This window comes from Rhinolophus hipposideros (assembly GCF_964194185.1).
Source record: "Rhinolophus hipposideros genome assembly, chromosome: 12".
Taxonomy (NCBI): domain Eukaryota; kingdom Metazoa; phylum Chordata; class Mammalia; order Chiroptera; family Rhinolophidae; genus Rhinolophus; species Rhinolophus hipposideros.
The window spans coordinates 48,405,226-48,431,032 of record NC_138058.1 but is presented as its reverse complement, the minus strand read 5'-3'; the positions used below and the strand labels follow the sequence as shown (position 1 = coordinate 48,431,032).

The window sequence follows — 25,807 nt, the reverse complement described above, 5'->3', positions numbered from 1 at the left end:
AGAACGATTTCAATAAAGGTAAGTTAGTTAATCCTGATATGAATGTATTGTTTTTGGTTCTCATATGCAGTGACTACTTTAAAAATCTGAACATTATTTTAGGGAAATCTAGGTTTCATTGTACTCTTCTTTTTTTTTTCTTGAATAATTAGGAAATGCCTATAAAGTGTTTTATGTTATAAGGGTTTACTGCCGAATACAGTTTCTTCCACGGATTAGCCTCCCGATGAATGTCTACAAAGACAGTCTTTTGTTTTAGGTTCGGCAGCACCAGGATTGTAAAGCCAGTCTAAGTATATGTGTATATATCTATTCCTAACTGCCCGCTGGTTTCTGAATACCAACTTTTCATTTTGAATGTTCCTTACTCTGTCTGTGTCATCGCTGTGAAGGTGAAGTAGCCTTTGTTACATTTATTTACTCGCTTTTCCCTCTTTCAACAGGGGGAAGTGCAGTGTCGCCCTTCTGAATGAGACAGAGTCAGTACTGACGTATCTCGATAAAGAGGTAACTCACAATTATACTTGTTGTGTGTGTTTTTCCCCTTTGTTTCACATGAAGCCCGGACCTTTGAATGTATTACTTGTACCAAATCATTGCACTACAATAGCAGTATTATAGTAAAAGTGTAATGACTAGAACGCATTTGGGTAATCTGATTGTTTTTGGTTAACTGAAATGAGGGTTGGCAAAAACTCCTGTATCTTGTGTGTGTCTGTCTCTCTTTTTTCAGTTGGTAATGAGAGGCTTTATAAAGCATAGCACATGATTTAGCTTGTAGTGGAAGAAACATTTTTAGCTTTGTGAAAAAGTGACTTTACTGTACTTGGTGCTCCCTGGTTTTTTGTTTTGCTTTTACTGTTTTGTTTTTTCAGTAAATAGTTTTCTTTTAGACTCTTTCCACATGAGATTTTACCATTGGAGGTCTGCTTTCTTGTCTTGAACCTTAATAAACTTTGTCAACTAAAACTACTTTCTGTAAATTTCAGCAAGAAACTTTCGAACATTTTTAACAAGTGTTTCAGTAAAGGGAAGAACTTATAAACAGAATATTCTTCGTTATGCAGATTTATGTGACGTATTACAATTTGTATTATGGGAAAAATATTTTACTGTTGACGATGTTTCAGTATTTAACCTTTATAGTTTCATAGTGTTTTTGTTTTCCCCAAATCTTTATTATATATATGTATTTTTAAAAAAGAATTAAAGGGGCATTTTTTATCATACTCAAATATGACCCTCTTATCTCAAATGAAAAAACTTAACTAAAAAGATAGATAAAAATACGTAGAACTACTATACATCAGAAACTAATAAACTAAAAGTAAATAAATATTCAAGGCAGAAAAAGGCTAATAGTCTTTATAACTTATAAAGTTATAAGTTATATGTGAAATTTAGAAAAGAAGGCAGTAGGGTTTGTCATCAGTCTGTCCAACAGAATGGTCGATAATAATACGGATAATAATGCTCAGAAGTTAGCATTAGTTCCCAGAAACAAATAAAAGGAGGAAACATTCAGTATGTTTCAGTATATTTTATTGGTGTTTTTGGCTATCAAGAATGGATTTTTTTTAAAGTGGTAATTTTTGCTTTTTAATTTATTGTTAACCATTTGTATATGCTAAGGGCTATAGTAAATGAAAATTTGCAAAGGTCTTTAGGAATTTTTTTCTACATTCCCCTCCCCCCACTTTGATAAAAGATGATAAAGTCCTTTATCAATCTTTGGGCTAGGAACTGACCTTTGGCAGTGTATTTAAGGAGTTTTTCTTTCTTTTTTTTTTTTTTTTTTGCAGAGGAAGCAGTTTAGGAAAAATAAAACTGCTTACATTACATTTGTATATGCTAAGGACTGTATATTGAATTTGAAATACAGTTTTGTGATGTGTATTTGCTACTTTATCCATTATAAGACTGACCCTTGGGAAGTTTTTTTTAGTCATATTAAAATACTGAGTTTGGCATATTTGAAGATGGTAACACTCAAAGGGCAGCTTTCTAATGGTTTTCTAATTCTATGTTGTTGAAATTGACTGATTAAACAACTCTTAGAACACTTTCTTCCTCCTTTTTTACAACTTCTATTTTAACTAAACATATTTTGAATATATGCACATATCAGTACATATAAATCTAGAGTCTGAGCAACTTATGTTGGCCCTAAATAATCATTTCATTTCATTTTACAGTAAAGTACGGCCAAACCTTGTTTTTATGGAATACTCTATTAAACATTTTAGGACTAAAAGTGACCTGAAATATCTCTACTTGTAAAGTTGATGGTAAGCCAGTGGCAATAGCTTTAGTTACCTAGTAACAATCTTTGTTGTTCCCGTCTTATAAAAACAAAGAAACAACTCTGATTACATACTGCTCCCCCCACCCCATCAAACTATTAAGCAGGTTGATTTATATATTCTTTTTCTTAGCATTTTTTCACATGCATAAGTTGTCACATATTGGTATGACTTTTGAACAGTTTTATTGTTTAATCTTTTCTCCTGTCAGTGACCCATGATTAAAACACAGTGCAGAATTGCTCAGTGGATGGTATCTCCTCTTCTGGTTTTCTCCTTTCCGGTTGTCATACTCTGGAAGACCTTGAAAGGAGAAAGAAAGTTTTATAATCTGACAGATTTTCTCTTATTTGCAGTTTTCTTGGTTGGGTCTTGGTAAAGTGCTGATGGTAAGGAAAGGTCCTTCCAAGATATAATACAGAGTCGTGCAGTAAGTGACCCTCAGAATCATAGTGCGAAGCAGGGACAAGACTCTATGTTCAAATGACCTCCATTGGTTATGCAGAATTCAGCAAAAAACAGGTGGCCCTGTCATTTTATCCATTAGGCTCAGACACTAGGGCCTTTTTGTGTTTCTAGGGACCCACAGTAGGTGTGCTGGTGGTATGTGTAGTGATGTTTATATACCTATGAATGCGTCAGAATTTAAAGGAGAGCTTCAGAATTATAATTAATAGATGTTGAATTAAATGTGTACAGTGTGACATTTTAATTAGTAAACTGCATATAAGCTCAGTCTTCTATGGTTTATTTAATATGGATGTATGTGTTTTAATAGTTTGATAGAACGTGGGATGGGCACTCCAAAAGTAAGAGTGCTGGGTATCTATAAAGACATCCATACTGTGTAGTGTGGGCTTTAGAGGGTTAAAAAATGACTTGATTTTAGGTGTTTTACCCTCGAATTTAGGGCTTAACTTCGCTAGCTTTTCAAAACCCTGTTTTAGAACAGGCTTTTCTTTTAGACCAAATCAAATAAATCTTTATACTGTACTTTTATTGTAAACTCTTTGTTTTGGCCTGCTTTAATATTACATTGTGTTACATGATGACAGTAGCATCATGCTCTCCTTAAAGATTTATGAATTTATTCACTAAAATGAAATTTTATACACTCTGAAGTTTTATGGTTTCATCATTGTGACATTAGATTTATTGCTTCATATAAAGTTTACCTAGGTATTTTCTGTCTTTTTTTTTCTCCCCCAGGATACCTTTTTCTACTCATTGGTCTATGACCCCTCAGTGAAAACATTATTAGCTGACAAAGGTGAAATCAGAGTGGGACCTAGATATCAAGCAGACATTCCAGAAATGCTCTTAGAAGGTATGTTTTTCTTTGGGTTTTAAGTCCTGTGAAAACATACACTCTATCTTGAAAATCAGATATTCTTTTCCTCATGTGGGAGAAAAAACTTTTAGGCTAAAGTTTAAAAGTTATGAGTTCTTCCAATTTTAGAAATGCAAAAAATAGCAGGGGACTAATAATGTCATTACTTATTCATTTTCGATTTCACATTTTTCTTAGTTTTCTGGCTGGGTTTTTCTTTTAAATACAACTTTAAGATTAATGTTTATGTTCTAGAACTTGTGTTTCAGTATGATCCCCAGTGCCTGCAAGCCGTCTATCTGACAGGCCATGAAATCTAGAGAACAGTTACATTTTGGTGGGGGTTTTGGCTGATGTGGGTACTTTATGTACTAGAGAGATTCAATGCTTTGCATTGTAAAAACATCTTCCTAGCAAGACATAATTTATTTTTTCCTATTATAGTAAATGTACACTCAAAACCTTTATTTTCTGATTTCAAAAGTAAAATATTCGTACTATTAAAAAATAAAACACAAAATAAGGAAATGTATAACGTAGGAAATGGTTGCGATCCCCTTTCCTTCATTCCAAACCCATATTTAATTACTATGATTGTATAGAGTATGTTTGTTTTGTTCACACTTTGGCTTATATTCCATCCAGGAATGGTTCCTATGCAGTGGCTGGTTGCACATGCTATTCTGCAACTGCTTCTTTTCAGTCAACGGTATATCTTTAGCATCTTTACCTATGAATAGAGTGACTCTTCTTTTTAGTGACTATACAGTTTTTATATCTGCATAGATGTGTTGTAATTTCCTTTTCCATTCCCACTGGTAGACTTTTAGGTGTTTGCATTTTTTGTTATTGCAAATGATGCTACTGGAAAATCTATACATATATTAAACAGTGTAAATACTTTTCGAGCATAACTTCTTGGAAATGAAATGGTATGTACATTTTAGACACTCAAAATGCTTCTTTGCCATTCAAAAAGACTATATTAAGTTATGAATGAAAGAACCAGATACCTTCACCAACACTGTGATTATTAGGGATTTTTTTTCCTCCTCCATCTCCACCCACCCTACATTTTTATATCTCATTGTGTTTTTTTTTTTTTTTTAAAGTTGAGATTATGCTACCTTAGTTATCTTTAGCTCTTCTGTAAATTTCTTGTGCATTTTCTACTGGGTTATTTATCTTTTCATGTATTGGCAAAAGTTCTTTGAATATTAAAGGTAAACAGATACAAAAGTATTTGCCTTTTGTCTACAAGGATACAATCCCCCAGTTTATTATTTGATTTTTTAAAAATTTTAATAGTGGTTTCAAATTTAGATATATTTTATTTTTTTATCATACAGAATTTACTTGTTTTTTTCCTTTAAGGCCTTTATGGTTTGCTTTATTCACAGAAAGGCCTCCTCCACTTTTGTTTCTGCCCTCTGATTACTAAAGCATACGAATTCTTCCATAGGTTCTTCTCTCTACGCTGCCTTACTTCTAGAAAATGTATGCAGAAAAGTTAAATCAACAGATCCTCAGGATAGAGTTTGTGAACCATAGTACACATTCACGTCAGTGGTGGGTAGGTGGGATTGGCTATGAATAATGCCAGGCTGAGGACTACTTCTGCATTTTCATGAACTTAAGTACCAGGAAAGGTCAGTCAATAATGATTAAGCTTGGAGACGAGAATGCTCTGTCTGTCTATGCTCAACTGTGTTTGGACAGTTTTTTTTTTTAACAGACCGTGAGTAGTAAATCAATTTATTACAGGCTGAGAGATTGCATTTATTGACATTCTGATCTGTGCAAATCAACTTGTCTTCCAAAAATAATTTTGGATGTTTATAGTCCTTAATGTTTGATGTTAGTCTTATATCACGGTACTTAAGCATCCACTGAATATTATTTTTAAAAACACACTTGATTTTTAAATTATACAAACAGTACTGCCATGAGTATAATGGGTAATTTTATACTCTGGATGTAATTGGCAAGTATGTTCCTAAACGTGGAATTGCTATATCATAGGGCATGTGTGTTTGAAATTTTATACAAAATGCCAAATTGTCTTCCAGGTTGTCATTTATAGGTGGGTTTTTTCCTTGTTTTAATTAAGGTATAATTCATATGTAGTACGTACATGTCATCCTTTTCTGTGTATAGCTCTGTGAGTTTTTGACAGGTGTATATTCTGCTAGTGAGATAGTTCAGTAAGTCCATGTGCACAAGCCCAAAGCCAGGAATGCCCCTGGTCTCGTGAGAGCGGTGCTGAGCCCAAGTGCTGTATCCCCTGACAGCCCAGAGGGGTGAAACCGCTCCTCCCTGGACTCTGATCTCTCCCTTTTTCAAACCAGGCAGACCTGCTTCCATGTAATTTTTATGCTGATTTTATTATTTGACTTTCAAATTTTTGTACTGCCTGAGTCATTGATTGCATGGTCCTCCCTTTAGCTCTGAGTGTAAGTGTAGGCATGTAGAAAGTCTAGAAATTTTTGTGTATTGCTCATGTAAAGATAAATGCTGAACCAAGTAGTGATGTTTCGAGTAACAGTGGGTAGAAAAGTCAGATCATAGAATCTCATGTGTTGCCGTTTATCTGAAAAACTATTTAAATATAGTATCTGTCCCTGATAAGCAAAGCTAGAGTGGTGCAATTTGTGAAGCATACCTACCTACCTTAGAATTAAAAATATATACATATTTTTAATGAAACAATAATCCATGAAATGCATAATGTATCCTGTAATCCTTCTCACAATGGAGTTGAGGTTCTTCTAGGTAAGAGGAAGGATTCTTAACAGCGTGCGGCATTTAGGGAGTTATGCCAGTTACCTGACAAAGGTATTTGTATTTAGAAAATGTGACTAGCTATTCACTAATATAATAGATCTTACAGTTCATTAACAGTATTAATTGCCTTTAACATAGTATTTCTTCTGAGTGGTTTACAAACTTTATGCAGCCAATAGCACCCTTTCTTTAAATGAAATATAGCACAACATGACCTTAAATAATATAAGAAAAATCAGGTTGTTGTGGGTGAGGTGGAGTGAGAAGGCCGCATTGAATCTCTTGAGGTGTCCTGGGGAACCTTAGGATTCAGAGAATTACAAGTTGAAAGCTGCTGTTCACTACACTATACCTCTTATTGTGTTTCCCCGAATATAAGACCTAACTGGACAATCAGCTCTACTGCATCTTTTGGAGCAAAAATTAATATATGTAAGACTGGGTATTATATTATTGTATTGTATTGTATTATATTATATTATACCCGGTCTTATAATAAAATAAGACCGGGTCTTATATTAATTTTTGCTCCAAAAGACGCATTAGAGCTGATTGTCCGGCTAACCAGAAACAAGGTCTTATTTTCGGGGAAACAGGGTAAATAAAAGCCCACCTTTTCATTACATAGTTGAAATTCCCAAATCAACTTTGCACAGTTAAAAGTGCTCATAATGAAGCCCCTTCGTAATATAGCATGACAAAGGGGCTCCACTATATTCTTCACTTCTTCCCATTTTTTAAATCTTAAAATTACTTAATTACAAATAATAGGAATGTACTAGATAATGCAGTTATACTAGAAATAAAAGTAATAATCCCTGAGATCATCCCTTCTAACCCACTGTTAACTGCTTTTACTAATTTAGCATATTCTCCCAGACTATTTGTTACATGAATATTGCATAGAGATCCATGAAATTATATTCTATGCAATATTTTATTGTGTGATAGATCAAGTTCATTTTATCTTTTATTACATGTTTTAGGTAGGGCAAGTTTTTTCTTATTGTTCTTTAAAATTTCTTAGCAGAGAGCTCCCATCTCATAGATTTTTCTTCTTACTGTTGAAGTTATTATCAATTTGTCAATTTCTTTCCTTCCAGATTTCATTAGGATTCTGATTGAAATTGTGTTAATGTTACATATTACTTTGGGAGGAGGTGATTGATCATTTTATAATGTTGAGCTGTGTGTGTTTCCGAGGTTTCTATTCTGTTCCCTGGTCTGTTTTTCTGTTCCTATTCTAGTAACTCAATTTTAATTATAGAGGTTTTGTAGTATGTGCTAATACCTGGTGAGACTAGCCCCCACCTCATTCTTCCAAACGAGTTTTATTATCAGCTTGACTAACACCAGTGGGAAAAACCGCCAACCTTCCTATTTTTATTGGAGTTGCAGTTGATTTTTAAATTATTCTAAGAACAGACATTTTGATGATGTTGAAACATCTTAACCAGAAACAAGGGATGTCTTTCCCTTTATTCAAGGCTATTTTGGGTTTTTGTGGGAGTCTTTTGTTTTTTAATATAGATTTAACCTTGTAGATTTTATGCAGTACTTGTTAAGCTTATTTTTAAGTTTAGAATTTATTCGCTTTATTTGTTTAAGTATTCAATTTTAACAAAGAAAAACATTTTTCATCATAATTGGAGAAGTCACTTGGTTCTCTTGTTTCAGCTTTTAAAGCATTTAGCATATCCACAGTTTCCTTTCAGTTGTCATCAGGTAATCAACTAGATGCAAGATTTAAAGAACCCATTTTCTTTTTCTAACTAACATATTTTTGGGGGAGAAGGTGTAGCACTGCAGATAGGTAGGTATACCAACCGTGTCACCGCACTTGAAAAACACGGACGTTGCCATGCCTACATAGCCAATACCTGTTTGCAGGGAAGTTAAATAGTAGAAAACATCACGTTCAAGAACAGGTGTTTGGGACTTGCTGCAGATGTGCTCATTAACCCTTTTGATACTCTCGAGTGGGTACGTTTTGACCAGTGGCCAGATTCCAGTTTGCACTGACACGGGATGCAGAACTTGAGTTAATGTCCTGAGTAGGAGGTAGCATCAGCACCATGCCAGAATATATTAGAGGCTTGCTTTCTTTGTGAACGTGTCTGGATGAATTCTAAGAGATTGTTACGGCATTTGTCTTGCTAGTGAATAAATCTTTTTGTGACTTTAGAATTTTTAAAATCATTTATCACTGCCCACCTTCTAATGAGCTCTTGAGATCTGGAAAGATCAGTATGTAGTTTGCAAATGAAATTAAAGGTTTCTTTGAGATTTTAAATCTCTTATTGAATTTGAATAAAGCACCTAGGGAATTTTCCACAGAAAAAGATATCATAATGTGCAAAGTTTTGAATTATTAATTCACTGTATTGTAACACTGAAAATTTAAGAAAGAAATCTGTTTACATATTAAAATTGTAACTTAAAAGTATAATAGTAACATTAAGTTATTAAATTAAAATGACTCTGGATTCACAGGTTTGGATGAAACCTGGCTGTGCTATGTTTTAGCTGAGTAACCTTGGGAAAACGGTTTAACCCCTCTAGGTTCCCATTTCTTCCTCTTTAAAAAGGAAATAATAATGTATGTACATATATAATAGTGTGATGTTCGAATGAAGTAATTTATTTAGCATAGCACCCTACGCCCACTGTTAGCTATTACAGTTGCTTCTCCCCTGGTCAGCATTGTCTGTTTGCTACTGATAATTAAATAACTCTTGTCAGTGTTTGGGAATTTCAGGAGGTCTCTATTTTTGAGAGTTAAAGAGCTGTTAGTATAATTTCTTCTGCTACAATACATGCTTTTTAAACCTGAATTAGCTCATATGCGGTTGGTCAATAGGAAAATGTGAGTATAGAGTGGAAGTCGGATTGGTTCATCTGAGACTTTCTCCAGCTATCAGGGAAGCAAGTATTCTCACAGATAGAGAGTTTAAGAAAAATAGATGAAAATTCTACAGAAATGTCTACCTCTAGTGTAAGCAGTGGCTGATTTAGTGGCCTCAAAATCTGTGGCATTTTGTACTATGTTAAGGCTATGTGGGGAAGCTTGGAGTTACAGATGAGGGGGCTATGAAGACATTTCCCCCAGTGTTCAAAAAACCCTGCACCCTGAATTCTATTTTTAATTTTGTTGAAACGGTGTACAGTGACCTATGTCTCAGTGGAGGAAGCATGAATGAGTCCAGGGTTTAAGGAGATAAAAGATCGACTGACCTTTGTGCTTGGTGCAAACAAATGTCAGTGGAGATTTAGCTGTGTTACTATTTTTATTAATGATAATTACTTTTTTCTTTTTTTTTGACTGCTCTGGTTATCAAGTTCCATAGGTTTTCAAAGTTTTGTCCCATTTTTTTCCTAAACCCTATTGTTTTTAGTGTGTAATTTTATGGAATGTGCTTTTCAACAATGTGGTAGATGTTATCCAAATTAAAAACACCAGCCTATAACAATGAAGTGTAAGCAAGTATTGCCTGTAACTATCTAAACAGTTAATTCTCAAGCCGGGGCAATTTTGTTCCACGGGGGACATTAGACAATGTCTATAGACAGTTGTGGTTGTCACACTGGTGGTAGTGGCAGGGAGATGCTCCTTCCTGGCATCTAGTGAGTAGAGGCCCGGATGCTACTTCAGCATCCCTGTGATTCACAGGACAGCCCCACTGCCAAGCGTGATTTGGCCCAAAATGTCGATGGTGCTGACGTCGAGAAACCCTGTTGCAAAGGGTTCTTGGGACATAGTAAGCACTGAATAAATGTTAGTTAATGTTTACATAATTATAGTAATACTTAAATTTTCAAATAGGTTATTTTTGATCTAATGCTTTTGATACTGTTGATTTTTGTGCCAGTACGCCATTGTTTGATTGCTGTTGCTGTATATTTTAATCCATCCAGTTTAGCCAATCCTTTCTCTTACTATTCTTTACATAATAATATTTGATTTGTAGAGATTAATATTTGGATCGTTTTATTGGCTTCCAAGACTAAATTTGTTAAATTTAACCTATTGAGTTACTTGTAGAAAAAGTATATCCTTAAGATTTTAAATCTTCTTTGCTCTTTATTTATACTCATCATGTAATTTCTTTTTACGAACATAACCTTCAATTTTATTTCTTGGTGTTTTATACTTTTGCCACAATTAATGCGATCTTTTTTAACATTTTTTGTTTGTTTAGAGTACTGTTGAGTTTTTTTATATTCATTATTTCATAATTTAATACATTGGTCAGAACTTTCAGAACAATATTAAAAACAGTGATATATGGTATCTTTGTGTATTTGTGCATTGACTGTAACATAAACAGCATATAATATTCTGGTGGTTGGTGCAAAGAAAATTGTGTTTAGAACAAAGAATATTTCCAGTTGTCCAGGAAAAGGCCAATAGGATGACAGTTTGATATATATAGCCTTAGCTCTTCAGAGCCTTTGAACAACATTATGTGCTCTCAGAGGATATACTGAAGAAGTGCTTTGTCCATACTTTCTGGAAATCTTAAAATATAGCTGGAAGGTTAAGGCTAACACATTTAAAATCATTGCTGAATCTGCATTTCTTCAAAATTATGGAAAAGAGCAGATGTAGCAAAAATAGGATGCTATATGCAATCATGCATTTAGTTGGGAAATATATTTTGTAGGAATTCAGATATTAGGAAGATCTTCGTGAGCCGGGTTATTTGATGATCTGAAACTTCAGCAGATTATAAATGGAGAACCGAAGTGATGATATTATTGCAATGACTGGAATGAACATGACCAGGGCATGGAATTAATCTTGGTCCAGTCTCTGGCTCATGACACAGTTACCAAGACCATTCCAAAGATTACTGCTGGCTCAGCTGAGAATTTAGTTTTAAGATTCAAATAAGTTAATTCAAGAGCTTCTTAAAAGTCTTTCCACTGGGAAGTGATCAAACTGTAATATAAATGTAATTATACGGGGAGTTCTCATTTAGTTTGAGTGACTGTTTGAAATGGAACATTTCTATATTTATTCTTTTTGTTGTTATGCTATTTTTGTTCTCATCCCGTGGTATTGTCTATATTTCAGGTTTTAGTATAAGTGTATCCAGGAGTGTGTTTTTTTTTTTTTTTTTATTGCTTGCAGCGAATTATACTGAATTCTCCTACCGCAGTGTACTGCTGAATGGATAGATGGGATTGAAATATATCAATTTTGTTGGAATTTGAAAAGTAAATGTCAGTTTTACCCTTACATTCTGGAGTATATAAAATTATAACAAAAGGGATTAATACTGAATACTATTGTCATTTCATCTGTCCTTTTTTACTATTACTATTTATCTTACTGAAACATATTATTTGAAGATGCAGGGAAATTGTAATTGTGTCATTCTCCTTTCCTAAGTTTCACACAGTTCACAAATTTTTCAGTTTTGGACTCTGAACCTAACCTAATGTTGATATGTTGGCTCAGCATGTGGAGAATTATAAACAGAAAAAATGAAAAATGAAATCCTTTCAAACACTTAGAGCTCTTTGGCCTGGTACTCTTTCTTTCTGCTCTGCTTGTGCTGCTTTATGTTGGGGGTGGTGACCGGCTCTCTGGTTACCTGCCTTTGAACAAGGGGCAGAGGATGGGCAAGTCCCTCTCCTGTCGGCAGTGACTGACCTCAGAGACTGCAGGTAGAACAGCTGATTCTGCCTTCCCCTTTCTCCGTTTGCGCCATCGATACCTGCTTGTTCCCATACTAGGTCTGAACACATCAGAAGCCGATAGCCTGGATTTGTCAGTTAGGGGATGTTTAGCGTCAGAGTATGTCAGGAAGGCACTGCCTGATGTTAGAGAGGGAGTGATTCAAAAGCAAAACAAGCCAAAACCAGTCCCTAGCCTAATAGGAAATCCATAGCTGTAAATCAAAATTCTAGTCAACTCCCAAGTCTGTTTTCCATTACTATACCTTGTCTTGACTTTGAGTCCTGCCTGATTTCTGTCTCCTTGAGTTCTGTCTCCTTGTGAGATACTCAGAAAACAAAGCATCCTGCATGGTCATCAGTCTTTTCCTCTGCCCTCACCTCTTCATCTCGTACTTGTTTCCTTCTTCCTGTTAATGCCAACATACCCAGGTTGTCACTGACATTCCTAAATCTTCCCTCTTTGTTCTCTATTGTCATTACCATGTCTCTGTCTTCATCCGGTATCTTTGTAGAGCAAATTATATACCATTGCTAAGTGTAAGATGTGAAGTCTGGTTCTGGTCTTGTCACTCCCCTACTAAAAAGGCAGGGGCTTCTCATTGCCTCCCCATTCAGAAAATCTGTGTGGCGTCTTCAGTAACATGTTCATAATCCACTTCTCTTCAATGTCTCTTCTCATCCCCTTTAATGTACTCCTGACAGAATGAGCTACTTTTCTCTGTCACATTTTAAAGCCCTATGACTTTTTTCATGTTTTCATTTCTTACTCCTAAGTCCTTTGCTTCTGCCAGTGCATTCATACCTTTCAGTTCTTAGCAGAAATGCCACCTCCTTCATGACATCTCTCCCTAGCTAGCCTAAAATAATTCCTTTAATCTTGGGAATCTTACAGTCGTATCTCTTCATCTCTTATACCATCTTTTTTTCCTGTTCGTATCATAGTTATTTATGGGTATGTTTTATCATAGTTTAAGCGTCTTGCAGCAGGAGCGCTTTCTTTTTTGTCTTTTTCTCTCTTAGTCTGAGGCTTACTTAGGGCCCCACACAAACAAGTACTCAGGAAATACATGCGAATGACTAAATGAAAATATTCCATGATTGGTTTACTTGTGTTGTTATGTGTTCACTCTACGAAGTGTTCTACATCCGCTGTCTGAAAGAATGTACCAAAACCGCGAATATTTTTTTACATTTTTAATGCTGTGGTGACCACAGTCATCCATTGTATGTGACAGTGTGTGTGCCTTGTATGTAACAAGACTCCATTTCCTTTGTTCTCGGACAGGAGAATCAGATGAGAGGGAACAGTCAAAATTGGAAGTTAAAGTTTGGGACCCAAATAGCCCACTTACAGATCGACAGATTGACCAGTTTTTAGTTGTAGCACGGTGAGTATGGCACTATTGAGTCAAAAACATCTTTTTATGAAACAATTTATACATATTTTCTTTGTAGTCTACTTTTTTGCATTGGTTACATTTTTGTTTTTCTAGTTAAGTAAGAAAGCCTAATAACGTATCTTACCACTTCCTAAATAATATGGTTTATCATTAGTTTCTGTTTGAAATATGAAAATAGATCTATTACATTTTGCTAATTAAGAAACTGAATACTTCTTGTAAAAATGTAAGCACTGCAGAAAAGTATAAAGAGGAAATTCAGCACCTAAAATTTTGTATCTTTAAAGCAGTGATTATTCAGGTGTGAATAGTAACGCGTGTCTCAAATTCCTCTTACTGCACCCACGCAGGAGGAAGGCCTATTGCCGAGCATAGGACTTTCCTCTGAGAGCTCTAAGCCTGGCTGCCTGATTGGCTTGCTTCCTCTCTGCCTGCTCTCCTTTCCTCTTTTCTTGATAAAATGAATGGGGCAGAAATTTATTTTTCTATTTTGCTTATAAAAGTAAATGATGTTCATAGGGGAATTGCTGCAAAGCAGAAGGTAAATGATATCATAGCATTGTAATAGAAAAATTGGAAAAAACTAAAAGTACATCAGCAAGCAATTGATGAATGCATTGAGATATATTTAATAATGGAATATTACTTCACAACAATCAAAATGAATGAGTTACAGTTATATGTAGCAAAGAGATAAATCTCAAAAATAATATTGAGTGAGGATACATACATTATGATCACATAAAAAGTTTGATAATGTACAGTGTCTTATTAATGGATATATATATACATATATAAACTTTTATATATACAGAGGGTACCAAAAGATGTATACACATTTTAACTCTTTCGCTGCTTTAATTGATTTCAGGTTTTTTTCCCAAAGTGTGTCAGAAATCCACAAAAAAACAAAAAGTTGATATTTTTACTATTTTATGCATTTAATAACAATTTGAGCTGCTTTGTATATAAATGACATTATTTTTATGTATAAAAATTTCCTATTGCTATTCATTCTTAAAAAACACAAAAATATAGAAAAATGTACATCTGGTTTCCTAAACTTTCTTTCTGGAAGTTTCCATCTGCAGTTAGTGGCTGGGAACACTCATTTGGATATATTTAACCGTCATGGCAAAAGGGTTATGAAAGGAAAATTGTATTAAAATTGTAATACTCAATATATACTGATAACAAAAGATGAATACAAGTCATGTTTGACTTCTGCAATCATAATTGGTGCTCAAAGTGGTTACATCAGCGCCCAGACACTTCTGATTAAGGCGAACTACTGCTTGAGCAATGTTGACCAAAGTGTCCACTTGTATACATTTTTTTGGCACTCTCGGTATATAAAAGTTCTGGGACTCTGTGTGGAGGACTCTAACAAAATTTATAATATTTATTTCCTTAAAGAATTAATCAAACATGGCAAAATATGAGGTGCGATCAAAAGATATAGTAAATGTTTAAATAAAAACATTTATTACAGTAAAAGACACATTGCCATTAATCCCCCTCAAAATACTCCCCTTCACTTCGAACACAGTTATCTCATTGTTCTTGCCACTTTCTGATGCAGTTCTGGAAGTTCTCTTTCGTGAGTGTCTTTACTTCATTCTCCATCATGACAGCTCTCTGTGTCACACATCACTTCTGGTATGCGGCAATGTCTGTCAAATAAGAACATTACGGTGTGTTTTCATCGACCTTATTCACCGGATCTGGCATCATGCGACTTCTGGCTCTTTTCCAAAGTCAAAATGACTGTGAAAGGAAAATGTTTTGAATCAATTCAGGACATCGAGGCAGCCACAACATGGCAACTAAAGACATTCACGAAAGAAGACTTCCAGAACTACTTCCGAAAATGGCAAGAATGATGGGATAAGTGTGTTTGAAGTTAGGGGGTGTATTTTGAGGGGGATTAATGGCAATGTGTCTTTCACTGTAATACATTTTTTAAAAATTTAAACATTGACTGTATTTTTTGATCACACTTCACATTAGACATGATTACAAAGGTCTTTATTATATTCTATAATTTTCTGTTGAACTTTTTCATAATGCAGTGGAAAAAGAGTCTTAACCCATCCTTAGCTCTGTTCATAGTGCCCGTCACAGTGAAAGTCACACATCATATTGGTGGCTAGGCATTTGGACTCCAGAGCCCACGGGCCTAGCCACTGAGTGAGCAGATGAAAAGACTTGCTGTACATTGTTGGGGGAGGAGCCAGTAAGTGGAATGGACGAGATTGAAGATTCGGGAGTAGAAATGAATCGTTGCTGGAACGACTGGCCTAGAGACTCAGATAGGTTACCTGGATTTTGGTCTGTTTAGTAGACATTGCAATTTCTAGATATGAGTATCATTCTGTTTTTCCCTTGATTGCCAAGAGCCATCTGTTTCCTTTTTCCTTGAAGCCAGCATAAGAGGCACCGAGGAGATGCACCTAAGTATTTTTTTCAGTTTTTGTTTAAAAAAAAAAAATCTTCTAAATATAGATTAAGACCACAGCCAAATACCACTGCACATCCCACCAGAATGGTTAGAATGTAAAAACCCAGAGTTTTTACACTAAGCGTTGGTGAAGAGGTGGAGCAACCAGCACTTATGTCCTGCTTGTTGGGAGTATGAGTCTGTGTAAGCTGCTGCGGAAAACACTCAGCCACAGCCAGCAGCCTGTGTGAATCCACAAACGTAATTTTGAACAAAAGAAGATAAACATGGAAAGAATACACAGCGTGATTTTATTTGAGTTTTCAGCTGAGCAAAATTAACCTGTAGTGTTAGAATCCAGGATGGTGGTTCATTTGGGGCCAGAGGGAGGGAGTAATGATGGGGAAAGAGCTCGAGGAGTCCTGGGCTTCAGTCACCTTCTGTTTCTCGGCCTGGATGTTGGTGACATGGACACATCCCTTTGCCATAACTAAATAGCTGCACAATGTGTACTTTTCTGCACATGTGTTATATTTTAATGAAAATGTTTTAAGAACTCCTCAGCTAACATGTTTAAAATACAGACAAGCAGCAAGTTTTATCTTCGTTTCATGCTTTATTTCTACATATCGGAAGTCCTTTTAAATCATTAGATGATAATCAGTGTTGTGGCCATTTTTTTAAAAACGGGAATCTGTTATATATTGAGTCCTCATAGGACGAAGTTGATTTTCAAAAATGTATATTGGGATTTTACAATTTGGGCTATGAAGAAAAGGTCAGAACTTATTTTGCAGTAATAGTCAAACTCCATGGTTAATTTACTTCTCGTTTGTGAGCACATTTGGATGCCAAATTGTTTACTCCATGGCGTTTCAAAATAGATCTTCCTTTTATGCCTCACAACCTACTTTTTCTTAATTATAATGACTCATGGTAAATTGGCTTGTCAATTCTTAAATCTTATAAAAAATGCTTTTTATTTGATACTTGAGTGTCAAACATTCAAGAACGTGTTTGACTTTTACAATTTTTCATTCACTACCTAAATGTGTTTCTTTAGATATGAAAAATAAATAAATAACAGAGCCTTGCTTTTCTCTTTGTTTTGGTGGTTTATTCAGTGCTGTTGGGACATTTGCTCGAGCCCTTGATTGCAGCAGTTCGGTGAGGCAGCCAAGTTTGCATATGAGCGCAGCTGCAGCTTCTCGAGACATCACCCTGGTAAGATGCTTTTTGAAATTTTGGAGTTATTTCTTCTGCTACTTGTTTAATTTTAAAGTCAAAATAGCAGTGTTGTAGACATGAGAGTTTTCTGGCTCTTAGCCCTGCTGACTGCTAGGTTGATTTGGCTTGGCTGCTTGGTTAACTGGCCTGTCTCATTCCTAAGTCACCTCTTGTGTTTGTGAGCTGAGACAGTAAGAATGATTATTCATTGGAGTAAGTACAAAATGGTAAAAAAATATATATGTATACATTTTGGGGAACACAATTCAACATTCTGTCTCATCTGTTCTCACTTTTGTGTTTTTTTCATGTATTCCATCTATTACATTTTTTTCAAGTGAAAGTGACCACCTCTTGAAACCATCGTATTAGGAATTATTCCATTGTCATGAACATTATTCAGTATCAATATTTAAAGTTTTTCTGTCTATTCATTAGAAAGAGGTTCTGTTTTCTTAACAGTACTTCATTACATTGTTGTTGCCATATTCTAAGACTGTTTCTTTATTCTCTTGGTGATCACGTGAAGCTTCCCATATTCAGTTTAATTACACTGCTGATGCCTGCTATGGCTGGGCATTGGGCTTGGCATTTGCTTCTCTCTCTCTCCCCTCCAGCAAAGTAGACCTGCAGGTTTTTTGCCAATTGAAGTTATTATATTCTGTTGCCATAATCCTTTGAGATAAGCATGATAAGTTATTCATTTTACAGATGAGAAAACTGAGGTTTGGTGACGTTATTTGATCAATATTTATTACATGTAACAAAAGTTGCAGTTTTATTTTCTGATGGAACGGAATACAATAATATATTTATTACTTTTTATTCCAATTTGAAATGCTTTTCACAAAATATTTCTCATAATGTAAAAACCCATACTGGAATGCACACCAAATTTGTTTTTTATTATGCTTTCTTGTAGTTTTGTACAGTTATAGATGGTGATGAAAAAGCATTGATAGTCTATCGCCATTATGGAATCCCTTTCTTTATTCTTTCTCAAAGACTAGAATGTGTTTATAGAAGCAAATTTTGTTCTCTTCACTGGTACATTAATATTTCATATAAAAGTTTAGGGATTTCAAAATAAGTTTGTATTTTGATTGTGTAGAACTTACAGAGTACTCTACCAAAGAAGTACAGTTGTCACATTTGTAAAAACCTTCAAAATCCTGTCGACATATTTATGTGAACCAGAACTACATGGAATTACCATCTGTATTTGTTTTTCTGTTCAAAAGATTTTTTCCCAATTCTAAAATTAATGTATGCTTATGAAAACTACAGTACAGCAGCAGCCAAAAAAAGTTTTGTTCCCATTAACCAGAGTAGAATATTCTTTACCATTTTGTTTTTCTAGCCATTGTTTTGCTTTATAAACAAAAATAATGGCAAATTACAAAATAGTACAGAGGATAATGGAATAAAACTCCACATAGTACCACTTAAGACAAGTGCAAATAGTTTAGTTCTTTGGATTAAAAAAATGTTTCAACCATTATGGTTAATGTTGAAGTCTCTAATTTTTCCCCCTAGTTCTACTCCCCGTCTTCCATCTGTACTTCTTACCCCCACCACCCTTGCCTCCTCTCAAGAGGTAGCCACTATAACAAATCTGCTATGTATCTAGTCTGTTTTTGTAGTTTTACTGTGTATTTATGTATTCCAAACCAACATAAACATTTGTTTTGCATGTGTTTAAATTTACTCTAGCATTTTGCTCTTTGCTTATTGAGGTCTAGCTATATTAATAAATACATACCTACTTCACTCATTTTAACTGCTTTGTAGTATTCCTTTATAGAATACTATATACCACATTATTCATGTAGTCTCTTACCAGTGAACATCTGGAGTGCTTTAAAAATGTTTTTCTTTTGCTGCATTGAAAATTACAACACATTTCCCTGTGTGAGAATGTGTGTGAATTTTCCAGGCTATAACTACAATCGAAATAGTAGTTCATAGGGCAGTGCTCACTTTGAATTTGACCACATGCAGCCAAATTATTCTTCATGTACCATGGCTGAAATGTATGATCCCACAGCAGTTAATGAGTGTTGTCCTATTTTCATCCATTTCCTTACATTATCTTCAACACTTGGTATATTTAGACTTCAATTTTAGACTGAAAATGTAGTAACCTGACACTATCTCATTTTAATTTGTATTTACCTGATTATGTAGTGATGTTATTAAGCATGTTTTCATATATGTTTATGGTTCTTCAGTTCTTTTTCTTCTTTGTATCTTAGATTCATATCCTTTGCCTAATTTTCACTTACAATATTCTGTTTTTTCTAATAGTCTTAAAGTTTTATTAACGTTTAGGACTATAAATACACCTGAAGTTTATTTTTAAGAATGGGGTGAAATAGGAGTCTGATTTTGTTTTTCTCCATATGAAGTATTAATAATACCATCATCACCTTTTATGAAATTTGTTGTTTTCTTCATAATTTTGTAATTCCTTCTATTTTATTTCGAGGTTCTAGATATGCTTAGGTCTGCTTCTAGATTCCTAATCTTTTCTCTTCTGTTTTGGTAATCTATGTCTATCCCTGCACAAGCACCACATTATAATAAATTATGAGAGCTGATAAGCCAAGTCCCATGTGAACTTTGTTTTTAACACAGTTGACGTCATTTAGAACAGTTTATTTCTTTGCTCCCGCTGTCCCCCCCCCCCCATCCACCCTCCCCCTCGCCATGTTTTCCATAACAATCTGGCAAAAACACTGTTATAAGAACCTGGAAAGTTTTTTTCTAATGTTGCATGATCTTGCCTTGTATAGATACACTGTTACTTATGAAGCCCAGTTTCTTGTGGTTTAATACTGTTCTAATGAGATAATGCTTCTCAGATTATAACTGGGGATTCTGTCCCTGTTATAGTACAGCAATTTCCTCTGTTTTGTCTGAGAGTGGAAAGCCTGTTCCTGAGAAGGTACAGAGCTATTATGACAGTTGGGACTGATTTGCCTGCCTGAAGATGAGTCTGCCAGGTGAGGAGCAGAGTATGGGCTTTGGGTTTGCAGCCGCAATAAGTCACTGCTTCCCACTGCTCGTGACTGATGGGACAGCGGATGAATTTCTTTGGGAAGAGGCAGTTTTCTAGATTCACTCTCTGTTTCTGTCAGTGAAGACCATTTACAAAAGAAGCATTTTGAAGAGGACACAACCTTACTATACCTTAATTAGTGTAAATACCGTTTTGTGTGTATCTTTTACGATACTTGGCCATTATGCTGCTTCTAGGCAGGCACTTGTCACATCTGCCAGTGTTTTCAGCTCTTCTGTTTTGTTTTCCTTAGTGTTTAGCAATTTGGAGGTCACTTTTGTATTACATCAGTTGTTATCTTTCTAAGCAGAAGTGTCCAATTTCAGAAGCTCAGGAAATTATAGTTGGCATGTTTGTACAACTGGTTTCAGAGGCAGGTTGGATCTGTTCGTGACTCCTACTGAGGCGTTCTGTCTACCAGATTACCTCTTCTGTTTCATTCTCATTAAAGTGGCTTGGGTTTAAATATTATTGTCTGTCTGGGATTAGGTAGCACTAAAGAAGGGCTGCTCTTTTGTCTGCAAGCTTTAAATGCTTTGGTTTCCTGGTCTAATTACTCTAGGTTCAACTTTGCTTGGACTCTTTCTATATGTTGTTCTTGTGTTGAGATTATATTTTCAGTGCCATAAAATTGACATCTTTTAAAAGTTGCAAAAGAAGGAATAAATCATGCCCTTTGTTGTATCACATGTCATGACCTGCACCTTTCATCCTGTTTGCCCGGTATGGTATCATGCCTTCCCTTTGGGTGTTAAAATATTTAAGACCCTGAGGCATTTCTATAAAAATGAACGGGAGTGGTTAAAAATTGATGATCAACATGTTGATAATACGATTTTTGCAGATTGTTTTCCAAAAAGAACATGTGAAAGGCTGATAAGTTGTTTCGTGCCATTAAATGAAAACAGACTTACTCAGCTGAATTTGGAGAGTCAAGTTCTTATTTTCCATTCAGTGTTTTCAGGCCTGTAACAAACACATCAGGTTAGTACTTTTCTCCATCAGGTGACCAGACCCTGGATCTGAAGACCTGCTGCAGAGAGAGCAGGGTTAGGGAACTGTCGGAACCTAAGTAGCCCGTCCGAGGGGACTTTCTTTGTGGCTTTTCCTGTGAGAACTGCATCGCGCTTTCAGCATTCTTAACCCAATGCATCCGTTTATCCAGGACAATCGATGGAATGCACTTGTCAAATCACCAGTAATATTTTGGGAGCAGATAATGAAGCTGTCTGCAGATTGCTAGATCTAACTTCTTCATTTTGAGATGTTACGAACATAGCTGGACTGGGAATTTCAAACACTGCTTGTCTAAGATATAGTACAGTGTACTTTGTATAATATGAAAGAAAAAAAGCATTTAACAACAATATTTGCATTGACCTTTCTTCCCCACCCCCTTTTGTGGAAACAAAATTCCTTAAAACAAAGTAATCCCTGAGGTGGTTAGTAAGTAGAAGTTAGTGGACATTCTGGCCTGTTTGCTGTCTATATCCTCATGCCTAGAGGGGTGGAGTGCAGTGTACATTGTTAGGGAGCTGTTGATGGAGCAAAGCGTCAGTCTCTGAGAATAGGTAATTATATAGGTACTGGATTTCTCTTTTGCCTGGACTCTGAGGACTAAAGCAAGTTGTAGGGTAGTATCCCAGAAAAAAGAGCTTTTTGTGATGATTGGGGCTTTAGAAATCTTCTAGGATAGACTATGTTAGACATAATGGTAAAGTAACTTATATAAAGACTAACATTTAATTAGTGACAGAATCCGAACTAGAACCTTAGGCTTCCTGATGCTAAGTCTGATTCTGAGAAAGGTCAGGCTATGTTGATTTAGTAGGGAGGAGATTTTATCCTGGAACATCTCTAATTCCTATATTATGTCTGATCTTTTTAAAATGCAGCTCTGGTTTTGCTGTCTCCTATCTTATTTCTTTTTAGTGGCTTTTAATTGCATTTAGGGTAAAAACTCAGATCCTTAAACCAGTCAACAAGACCGTAGAATTTTGCCTGGGCTGTCTCTCCAGTCTCTTGCCCATACACTCTCCTCTGTGTCCTCTGGGCTCCAGCAAGATTGTATCCTTCCTTTGATTCCACGGTCTGCCTCCTGCCACAGGACCTTTGCACGCTCAGTTCCCTTTGCCTGGATACTCTCATAGCCCCACCTGGTCAACTCTTAGTCTTTTTTCAAATTTTGTCTAGTCCATCAGTTTAGGGCAGGTTACTTTGTGATGTCCTCATGTAGATAACCAATCACATTCCTCCATGTGAGTTGTTTGTAATTAAACACCCATTTTTGTGACTGTCTGATTAATGTCTATCTCCTTCCCATTCCCCACATGTTAGCTTGTAACATCCATTAATATAGTGACTATATCTGTCTTTCCTCGTTGTTGAATCCCTAGCACCAAAGAGTTCTTGTCATATATTCGAGGTTTTCACTGAACAAATTAATTTCTATCTGGGGACAGATTCTTTTTAAAATAGGTCATTGGAGAGTATTATTTCTATTCCATTGTTTTGAACATTTTAATATTTTACTGAGTGCATTTTATCACTAAGAGTAATGTGTATTTGAATTCTAATTTCATTGTATTACCAGTGCTGTACACACAAGAGTTACAGAAAGATTTAGATACTGGATGCAGTTGTTTAAAAATTGTAGTAAAGGATGTGAGGGCGATCTGGCTGCGACATCTGTCACCCCATTGATCGCCAGGGTTGATTCGGCTGATCTGGCTGGCGAGGCGGGTGTCCCCTTCCTCCCTCACCGATCCATGTGCGTCCCTCCCGAAGCTGCGCTTTCGGTCGAAGAGGACAACCTTCCCCGATAGAGGAGAGGACCGTCTTCTCAGTCAAGGGTATACGAGTAGCGGCGCTCCCCTGCTAGAACCTCCAAACAAGCTCTCAAGGTCCATTTGTAGGAGAACGTAGGGTAATCAAGCTTCCAAGACTCCAGACACATCCAAATGAGGCGCTGCACGTGGCAGTCTGCCTTTCTTTTGACAATGCAATTAAAAATAAAATTAAAAAAACAACTTGTAGTAAAATATACACAAGATAAAATTTACCATTTTAATCATTAGTAAATGTACTGTTCTGTTGCATTAAGTATTCACATTGTTGTGCCACTGTCACCACTGAACTTTTTCATTTTCCCCAACTGAAACTCTGTACTATTTAAATAATAACTCCGCATTCCCTAGCCCTTGGCAACCACAGTGTTCTACTTTTTTGTCTCTATGAATTTGACTGCTTTAAATACTTCATATAAGTGGAACAATACAATATTTATATTATTGATTATCTAACGGGGGTTTTGTCATGCCATTTTTACTGTCATTACAGATTATCAGGTTTGAATGTGGTCATTTAGCTGTGATTAACCATGCATTTCTATACGATTGTCAAGAAAATCACTCTATTATTTCTCCTTAAAACAAGCTAAAATTTTTGCACTAAAAGTTTTTCCTTCAAGAAAAACTTTAAAAAGACAACTTATTTTCCTGATAAGAAAAAGTTGATTTAACCAATAATAATTTTATTCTTCAGATATTAACTCTTTGTAAAAGTGCTAGCTATTAATTCTGCACTTCATTCTCTTAATGACTCCTGTTCAAATCACACATTTCACTTAGGAGGTTGTGGGTACTGGCAATTTGAGGTGAGTTTGCAAATGACAGTCATTACATTGTTTAAACAAATTGTACTTAGCAGAACATATATGTCTTTTGGCTAACATTTTAGGCATCAACTTACACCAGAAAGGTAGTCTTTAAAATGAATATAAAATTGATAAAACGAGAATTCATATAATTTTTTAAAAGTCAATTTGCTTATGAGTAGTATCTGTGTTTCCAAGGCTGTAAAATTAGATTAGAGCTAATGGACTACCACTGCAGTAAAAAATACGAAACATGAAATTTTCCTTCCTTCTCATACATCATTAAGACAATAATATTCTGCATTAGGCACAAATCTTTTTGTCTGATGCTCTGTTATGGATAATAATTCTAAAATGATATTAAATGAGCTTAGAAACATTGCAAACTGTCCTAGGATAATTGTTTGTATGTGTTAAGGTCTATTTATCCACCTCTTTCTTTTAAATTGAAGCTTAGATTTTTTTTCTTTTTGTGTATGTAAAGCCTTTTACTTTACTTTTTCCCCCTGAATTTGATACCAATATAAGAAGCATCAGAAAATCACTGTAGATATGAACTATGGGGAGATTGTTTTAACTTCTCTGTCTAGGGTTAATGGTGAAGAGATTTCTATTTACAAGTGTTATTGTGTTTCCCCGAAAATAAGACCTAGCCGGACAATCAGCTCTAATGTGTCTTTTGGAGCAAAAACTACTATAAGACCCGGTCTATAAGTAAACTTATAGTAAAATAAGACCAGGTCTTAGATAATATAAGATCGGGTCTTGTATTAGTTTTTGCCCCAAAAGACGCATTAGAGCTGATTGTCTGGCTAGGTCTTTTTTTCAGGGGAACACCGTAGTTAATGAATGAAGTCTTGCAGTTACAGTTTCTTGAAACTTATCTTTGTGTTTAAACATAATACAAAAATAGTATTAAGACTTCTTATATTCCCTTCACCCAGATTCCCCAAATGTTAACATTTAGTACATTTCCTTTGTAATTTTCTCTCTCTATATTATTATTTCTGAACAGTTTGAGAGTAAGGTTCAGAATGGATGTCCCATATTGCTAAATATTTGAGGAGGTATTTTCTAAAAGAATAAGGATATTGTCTTCTCACCACAGTATCATTGTCAGATCCAGGAAATGAGCATTGCTGTAGTACCATTATCTAATCTAGAGACTTCAGTCAGATTTGCTAGTTGTCCCACTAATGTCCTTTATAACAAAAGAAAAAAATTTTTTAATGGTTTAAAGTCTACTTGAGAATCACTTATTGTACCGATTGTAACTCTTTAATTTCCTTCAATTTTGAGCAGTTCTTTATTCTTTCTGTATTGCATAACCATGGCATTTTGAAGAGTATAGGCTTTTTTTGGGTTTGTTTTGTTAAAGACTGTCCCTCAATCTGGGTTGGTTATAAGTTTTTATTCCACTTAAATCCATTTGGGTCAATTATGTCAGCCGAGGAGATTTTCCATTTTCTTCTAAGTTTTCAAATTTATCAACACAATTTTTTACACTATTTTTTTGTTTGTTCTTTTTGTTGTTTGGATTCCACATGTAAGATCATATGGTATTCGTCTCTCTCAGTCTAAACTTACTTCACTTAGCATAATACCCTCCAGGTCCATCCATGTTGTCTCAATGGTAAGATTTCATTCTTTTTTATGGCCAAGTAATATTTCATTGTATATATGTGCCACACCTTTATCCAGTTGTCTATTGATGGGCACTTGGGTTGCTTCCATATCTTGGCAATTGTAAAGAATGCTGCAATGAACATAGGGGTGCATATATCTTTTCAAATTATTGTTTTGGATTTTTTTGGATAAATACCCAGGAGTGGAATTGCTGGGTTATAAGCTAGTTCTGTTTTTAATTTTTTGAGGAACCTCCATACTGTTTTCCATAGTGACTGCACCAATTTGCAATCCCT

At 35.2% G+C, this 25,807-nt stretch overlaps 1 protein-coding gene across 8 annotated transcripts in view; it reads left to right on the top strand.

The window, feature by feature from the left end:
* MTA3 (metastasis associated 1 family member 3) overlaps window positions 1-25,807 on the top strand; it is a 159,539-nt gene that overhangs the window by 78,435 nt on the left and 55,297 nt on the right. For all 8 annotated transcript variants that reach the window (XR_013994635.1, XR_013994636.1, XR_013994637.1 and 5 more), the window contains 4 exons: window positions 444-507; window positions 3,513-3,630; window positions 13,388-13,490; window positions 17,067-17,166. Coding sequence is in view for 5 of the 8 variants with exons in the window: in XM_081068721.1 (XP_080924847.1) it covers window positions 444-507; window positions 3,513-3,630; window positions 13,388-13,490; window positions 17,067-17,166 (385 nt within the window). In the remaining 3 variants the exon portion in view is untranslated. The remainder of the gene's footprint in view (window positions 1-443; window positions 508-3,512; window positions 3,631-13,387; window positions 13,491-17,066; window positions 17,167-25,807) is intronic.